The sequence below is a fragment of the Bos mutus genome, unplaced genomic scaffold (assembly GCF_027580195.1).
Source record: "Bos mutus isolate GX-2022 unplaced genomic scaffold, NWIPB_WYAK_1.1 CTG219, whole genome shotgun sequence".
NCBI classification, from domain to species: Eukaryota; Metazoa; Chordata; class Mammalia; order Artiodactyla; family Bovidae; genus Bos; species Bos mutus.
This window is the reverse complement of record NW_027219646.1, coordinates 85,607-93,350: the sequence shown is the minus strand read 5'-3', so window position 1 is coordinate 93,350 and position 7,744 is coordinate 85,607. Positions and strand designations below refer to the sequence as shown.

The 7,744-nt window shown below is 37.7% G+C and overlaps 1 protein-coding gene across 1 annotated transcript; it reads left to right on the top strand.

Moving 5' to 3' along the window:
* The first annotated feature begins 3,354 nt into the window (after nt 1-3,354).
* Nucleotides 3,355-7,097, top strand: LOC138986866 (olfactory receptor 5W2-like). The gene is made up of 2 exons (XM_070366859.1): nt 3,355-3,367; nt 6,166-7,097. The coding sequence occupies exons 1-2, from the start codon at nt 3,355-3,357 to the stop codon at nt 7,095-7,097; spliced, it is 945 nt and encodes a 314-aa protein (XP_070222960.1).
* The last annotated feature ends 647 nt before the right edge of the window (nt 7,098-7,744 follow it).

Sequence of the window (7,744 nt, the reverse complement as noted above, 5' to 3'; positions counted from 1 at the left end):
TGAAACAAGCATGGTTTTATGCACTGACAGTAGATTGAGACTTGACACTGCACCCGGTGAGATTCTATGTCTGAGTCTCCTGCTGCTAAGTCACTTCAGTCGTGTCCGACTCTGTGCAACCCCATAGACAGCAGCCCACCAGGCTCCCCCGTCCCTGGCATTCTCCAGGCAAAAACACTGGAGTAGGTTGCCATTTCCTTCTCCAATGCATGAAAGTGAAAAGTGAACGTGAAGTCGTTCAGTCGTGTCCAACCCTCAGCGACTCCATGGACTGCAGCCTACCAGGCTCCTCCGCCCATGGGATTTTCCTGGCAAGAGTACTGGGGTGGGGTGCCATTGCCTGAGTCTCCTATAGCTGAACAAATAAATGTCCTAAGACCAAAAATATTATTCCTAGAAGTATGTCCAAGCATATAGAATGAATATGCACCCAAAAGACATTCATATAAATGTTCACCATTGTATTAATTACAGTAGTGTAACATCAAAAGCAACTCATTTCTTTTAATACATTAGATCAAGACTTGACATACTTTTTTGAAAGTATTTAATAATGTATATTTTAGGTTTGTAGACCATAAAATCTTGGTACAACTGTTTTGTCCTCTATCACAAAAGCAGCCATCCGTAATACATGAATGAATGGTGTGTCACAGCTCCAATAAAACTTAACAGGTCGAGTTCACTGACTCCTGCTTTAGATTAGACAAATGACTTTATGATAAGTTTGTATGCTGGAAAAGTACACAGCAATGAGAATGAATAACTACATCCTCATACAAGAGCATGGGAAAACTTCACAAACATAATCTTAAGTGAAAAAAGTCAGACATAAGAGTGTAAAATCTGTATGATTTCACTACTATGTACCTTAAAAATTTTAAAAGAATACATTTGAATCAGTTCTAATGAGGTGGATGAAACTGGAGCCTATTATACAGAATGAAGTAAGCCAGAAAGAAAAACACCAATACAGTATACTAATGCATATATATGGAATTTAGAAATATGGTAACGATAACCCTGTATACGAGACAGCAAAAGAGACACTGATGTATAGAACAGTCTTTTGGACTCTGTGGGAAAGGGCAAGGGTGGGATGATTTGGGAAAATGGCATTGAAACACATATAATATCATATATGAAACGAGTCGCCAGTCCAGGTTCGATGCACGATACTAGATGCTTGGGGCTGGTGCACTGGGATGACCCAGAGGGATGGTACTGGGAGGGAGGAGGGAGGAGGGAGGAGGGTTCAGGATGGGGAGCACGTGTATACCTGTGGCGGATTCATGTTGATATATGGCAAAACCAATACAATATTGTAAAGTTAAAAAATAAAATAAAATATAAAAAAATAAATAAAAATAAACAAACTCACATATGATATGGAAAATCAATTTCTAATGGATGTAGAGACAGTTTCTGAGAATCTAATAATTTTTTTTTTGATTTGGTTCTGGGTGCAGGAATCTTTCCATTTTTGAAAGATTTTTTGCAATCTACATTTTTAGATGGAAATTTTTTCTGTATGTATATTATACTTTAAAATCACTGTTTATTTTTTTTTCCATGAGATTATAAAAATATTAATATTTTAAGTCTAAAATTTTCTTATATAAAATGATTATTCATATAGACTTATGAAATTGATGTAGAGTATAAGTGTCAAAGTATCTCAGTACATTATTAATCTTTATATCACTGAAAGCGCTGCCTTGCTTGTAGAACAGCACTGCGTTCGTCCACCCGCTGACTCTCCTGGCCACTCTCACAGCAGCGGGGAGCTCAAATGTACTTTAATACCAGACCATGCAATGAGCTCTCTGTCATACTACTCAAGGTTTGAGGAACTGACCATTATATTAAAAAAAAAAAAGATCACCTTTGGGTAGTATTTGCCGACATAAAATTGTTTTCGTGTCAGCAGAGGCACCAGGAAAAACCTAATCACTTTTTTTTCCTCACTTGTATCTGAAGCATACATTTTCTCCTTAGTTTTTGATTACTTAAAATCTCCATTTTTAATGAAGCACCAACCCCATTGGGAGATATTTTAGGTTACCCACCTTGCAATTTATAATGTAGCTGCCCAAACTCAGGTTTAAATTGTTATGTGGGGGAAGATAGAAATGATGTTAGTCCACATGTTTTTGAGGAGCAGGCCTGTCAAAAAATTAACACTTGCTTCTGGCTGAACAAAATGTAACCCAAGGGATTTTTGCATCCCTAAAGATAGGGATGTACCTGAGGGAAAAATTAATGTGGATAGGAGTAGAATTAGGGGATTGAGAACAATTTTACATACACCATATGTATAACAGAGAAGTAATGGTAGCAAAACGCTTTTGAAACATAATCAGTTTCTTGATTTTGTGTGTGTGTGTGTGCACGTGTGTGTGTGTGTGTGTGTGTGCATGCTCAGTCATGTCCGACTCTTTGCAACCCCTGGATTGTAGCCTGCCAGGCTCCTCTGTCCATGGAATTTTCCAGGCAAGAATACTGGAGTGGGGTGCCATTTCCTCCTCTGGGGATCTTACTGACCCAGGTATCGAGCATCTGTCTTCTGAGTCTCCTGCATTGGTAGTTGGATTATCCACCACTGAGCTACCTGGGAGCCCTTCTTAATTTTAGTGGGGAATTATTAGCAATCATATTGTGGTTTGAGATTTGCCTCAATGATGTCTCCACAGGTTACAGGTGACATTTTAGTGTTGAGCTCCTCATAGGCAAGAATGACAATGACATATATAAAGGCATTTTAAAAAATTGAGAATCACTTTTACAAAATTATACATGTACTACATTTATGAATTTTAGCATAAATAATTTCTCAGATTCATAAGAAAAAAAGTAGAAAAACAAACAAAAAAATTGAAAAGAACTGAGAAAACACCCAAACTGATAAGAAAGTCTGTGTATTTCGCAAATGAGAATTCAGATGAAACAGAACATTAGTTATGATCAGTATTTAATTTCAGTCCATTAACATTTAGGTCATGTTATCTTATTGTGGCTTTATTGCCACTGCCTTGCTGCTACTGCTGCTGCTGCTGCTAAGTCACTTTAGTCGTGTCCGACTCTGTGCGACCCCATAGACGGCAGCCCACCAGGCTCCCCCGTCCCTGGGATTCTCCAGGCAAGAACACTGGAGTGGGTTGCCATTTCCTTCTCCAATGCATGAAAGTGAAAAGTGAAAGTGAAGTCGCTCAGTCGTGTCTGACTCTTAGTGGCCCCATGGACTGCAGCCTACCAGGCTCTTCCGCCCATGGGATTTTCCAGGCAAGAGTGCTGGAGTGGGGTGCCACTGCCGTCTCCATGCCACTGCCTTAATACCTACTGATTCACATAAGAATGAAATTCTTAAGCATTAACCTTTTGCTTATTTATCATCTTGTTGAGAATATTTGTTCAATTTTTTTTTGCTCACTTTTTGTTTTCTTTCTTTTTTTTTTTTTTTTACTATTGATGAAAGTTCATATATTTTGGATACAAGTTCTTTGTCGTATATACAAATGTATGGTTTTTAAATATTTTCATCATATATTATGGAAACATTTCTCTCTATATTCACTCATACTGCTTAATCCTTGGTGGTGGTGGTTTAGTCACTAAGTCGTGCACAACCCTTGGGACCCCATGGACTGTAGCTTGCCAGGCTTCTCTATCCATGGGATTTTCCAGGCAAGAGTACTGGAGTGGGTTGCCATTTCCTTCTCCAGGGATCTTTCTGACCCAGGAATCAAACCTGGGTCTCCTGAATTGCAGGCAGATCCTTTACCAATTGAGCTACGAGGGAAGCCCCCCTTATGCTAGATTAATTTAGTGACAAGGTCACTAAATAATTGATGTATACAAGGTCATCCTGTGCTAAATTTGTCCCTGAATCCATGAGCCAATATGCAGAAGCAGAAACATAATTAATGACATGTTTGTACAACACCAAAACCCAAAGGCAGTGGCCCAGGGATTTAAATCCCAATGTACCTAGTAAAATAAAATGCTATCTGCTATCTGTTCAGCTACCTAAGACCAGCTCATCTCAGGTAGGTTTTGAGGTCCTGATTTAAAGAACATAGGACAAAAACATTCACAATTGGGGGAAAATCAATTTATAAATAAAACATTTTATACCTGTTTACTCAGTTGAATACATTCTGTAATTTAATGTCCAGGAACAATATTTTCTTCTCAGAACTGGCAGATTCTGTACTTGTTAATATCCATAATATAACTATTAAGTTAATTTATTTTGATTCTGGTTTATAGGAAAGATATTACTTCTTTTATAATCAGAGTAGCAGATAGGTGAATTTAAAGGGGGCTTGGTGGGTTTGTTCTCTTTTATTTAAAAATATACTGTACAGGTGCATTTAAAAATTAAAATGTGCATATTCATCTTCATGTGATGCCCCATAGCTACTAAGGTCAAAAGAAAAAATTCCTTACCCACTCACTGTTTTTATGTATGTCAGAGACATGTAATCTGCATGCAAACATGACAGACACATAGTGCATACATACTAGACAGAGAAACCTATGTATCGCAGGAGCATTTATTGTCCCTAAACCTATTTCCACTTTTATAATATAAAAGTCCCTTAAAATCCAAAGAGATGCAATAGTAGGTGTTAGATTCTGTGGTTTTCACTTCATTTTAGCATTTTTCGTTGTTTAAGAGACTCCTCCTTTGGCAACAGAAACTCTATAAATAGGTAATAAGTCATGTGGCAAAGCAGTGATGAATTTTTCGAGCAAGGTTTCAATGCTACTTATTTCATGTCTCACTAAATACTAAAGACTAGGATCAATAACAATTATTTTCATCGTTACCAGTGCATGGTATACTAATAGATTGTAAAACTAATAATAAATATTTTAAATTATGTTTTATGTGCAACATGATAATGAAAATAAAATTTTGTATCCAAGGAATTTTTTCAGCATAGTAAATGGCTGTTCATATACTTCCAGCCTGCTGTCTCTAGCATCGGTGTTTTTTTTCACACTGCTTTGGCAATGTAACGAGATGTCAATTCATCTAAATATCCTTCTCGATACAAAGAATACAGTGCTCAGAGAAATTATAGAGCTTATGGCAGTAGTTTAGTTAGGAAGAACATCTAGAAATAGACAAAGTTTTTCAGCTATCTATCTCGGGTCTTTTTTTTATTATTATCGGATAGATAGCAATACCTCTTTAAAGAATGCCCACCGACTTAGTTATTTTCTGAGTGTATGCTCTGTCGCTAAGTTCTGTCTCACTCTTTGTGATCTCATGAACTGCAGCCCACCAGGCTTCCCTTTCCATGGGATAAGAATCTTGCCTGGAAAATCCCATGGATAGGGAGCCTGGAGGGCTGCAGTCTATGAGAACACAACGAGTCAAACAGAGTTTAGCGACAGAGCACGCATGCAGGCACACACTCAGAAAATGACTTGATCAATGGGCATTCTTTAAAGAGGTATTGCTATCAATCTGATAATAATAAAAATATCTGAGATAGGCAGTTGAGAAACTTCTGTGCAAATCTAGATGTAATTTCTGTGGTATGCTACTGCCTGTGTTGTTGTTGTTCAGTCACAACGTCGTGTCTGACTCTTTGTGACCCCATGGACTGCAGCTCTCTAGGCTTCCCTGTCCTTCACTGTCTCTTGGAGTTTGTTCAAATCTATGTCAGTTGAGTTGGTGATGTTATCTAACCATCTCATCTTCTGCTCCCTCTTCTTCTGCATTCAATCTTTCCCAGCATTAGGATCTTTTCTAATGAATTGGTTGAATGAATCTAATGAGTTGGTTCTTTGCAACAGGTGGCCAAAGTATTGGAGCTTCAGCTTCAGCATCAGCGGTCCTTCCAATGAATAATCAGGGCCGATTTCCTTTGGGGATTGACTGGTTGTTGTCATGAACTCTTCAGCTCCTCTGAGCACTACCTTCCTTGTATCAAGAGGGATATTTGGATGAACTGATATCTCATCACATCTTCAAAACAGTGTGCAAAAAACACTGATGTTAGAGACACCAGGCTGAAAATATTAAAAAAAAAAAAAAAGACCATTGTAGAAATAAATTGTGTTCTTCCCTGCAGATATTTTGTGAACACCCCAAGGTGGTTCCCTTACATGTATCATTTTCTTGATCATTTCCTCAAAAGTTTAGACAAGAAGACAGAAGAATGAAAAGAGGAAACTGCTCCTCCTTAACTGAGTTCATATTGTGGGGAATTACGGATAAGCCTGAAGTCAAGATGATCTTATTTATCATGTTTGTTATTGTCTATCTCATTAACCTTTTGGCAAATCTGGGAATGATTATTTTGATTAGGATGGATCCCCAACTGCACACACCCATGTACTTTTTCCTCAGCCACCTCTCCTTCTGTGATCTCTGCTATTCCACAGCCATTGGCCCCAAGATGCTGGTGGATCTTTTAGCCAAAAAGAGATCAATCTCCTTCTGTGGCTGTGCTCTGCAATTTTTGGTCTTCTCTAACTTTATAGATTGTGAGTGTCTCCTGCTGGCAGTGATGGCCTATGACCGGTACAAGGCCATCAGCAGCCCCTTGCTCTATGCGGTCAGCATGTCCAGCAGGCTGTGCTCCCTGCTCATGGCGGGGGTTTACCTGTTGGGAATTATAGATACTTTGATACACACGACATTAGCATTCCGCTTATGCTTCTGTGGGTCAAATGTGATTAACCACTTTTTTTGTGACTTACCTCCACTTCTCTCCCTTTCATGCTCTGATACACGGGTCAATGAATTGGCATTATTCATTTTTTTTGGCTGTGTTGAACTGACCTCCATTTCAGGAGTCCTTGTCTCTTATTGTTATATCATTCTAGCAGTCTTGAAGATCCACTCTGCTGAAGGAAGGTTCAGAGCTTTCTCCACCTGCACCTCCCACCTAACTGCTGTGGCAATTTTCCAGGGAACTGTATTTTTCATGTATTTCAGGCCGAGTTCATCCTACTCTCTAGATGAAGACAAAATGTCCTCATTGTTTTACACCCTCGTGATTCCCATGTTGAACCCTCTGATTTACAGCCTAAGGAACAAGGATGTGAAACAGGCCCTGCAAAAACTGAAACTTTAAATGTGATTTTAAAGGTTTATATTTCACACACTCTCATAGTCACAAGTACACACATACTGTTGTTTTTGTGTTTATATCATATATATATATATATATCACTTATACTGCATGATGCAAGAGAAACAAAGTTGTCTTAAACAGTTCAAATGAGAATTTGTTGTTATAAAGTCTAAGTTTTAGAAATATTTTAGTTCTGAAATATTGCATACTTCGATTCATGTATCAAGAATTTACATATGGTGCTTTCCCTTTGTTGAAAACTTTCCAGAATTTTCTAATTTTGTTAAATTTTGTGGGTTTATTCTTTCAGCTACCTTAAGAATTATTGAATTTCCTGAGAAATCTTTGAGTCTCTTTATGTTCTATGGCATATACTGTACTTTCTATACAAATGAATATAAGCTAATGCTAATAAGAGGCATTAATTGATTAAATAACTATATAACTTATAAGAAATCTCAAAATCATTATGAAGTAAAAAATGAGGATTGTAAATCCAAAATAAAATCTAAAACTAGTGTATCTTTTGATAGATATATTCAGTCTTAGATCTAACAATTATTCTACTTGGGAGACAAAATGATAGTGGGCAGAGGATCTGACAATTAGATGGGTCTTGAGAGGGACAAAACTGTGTCTTGTAGAAT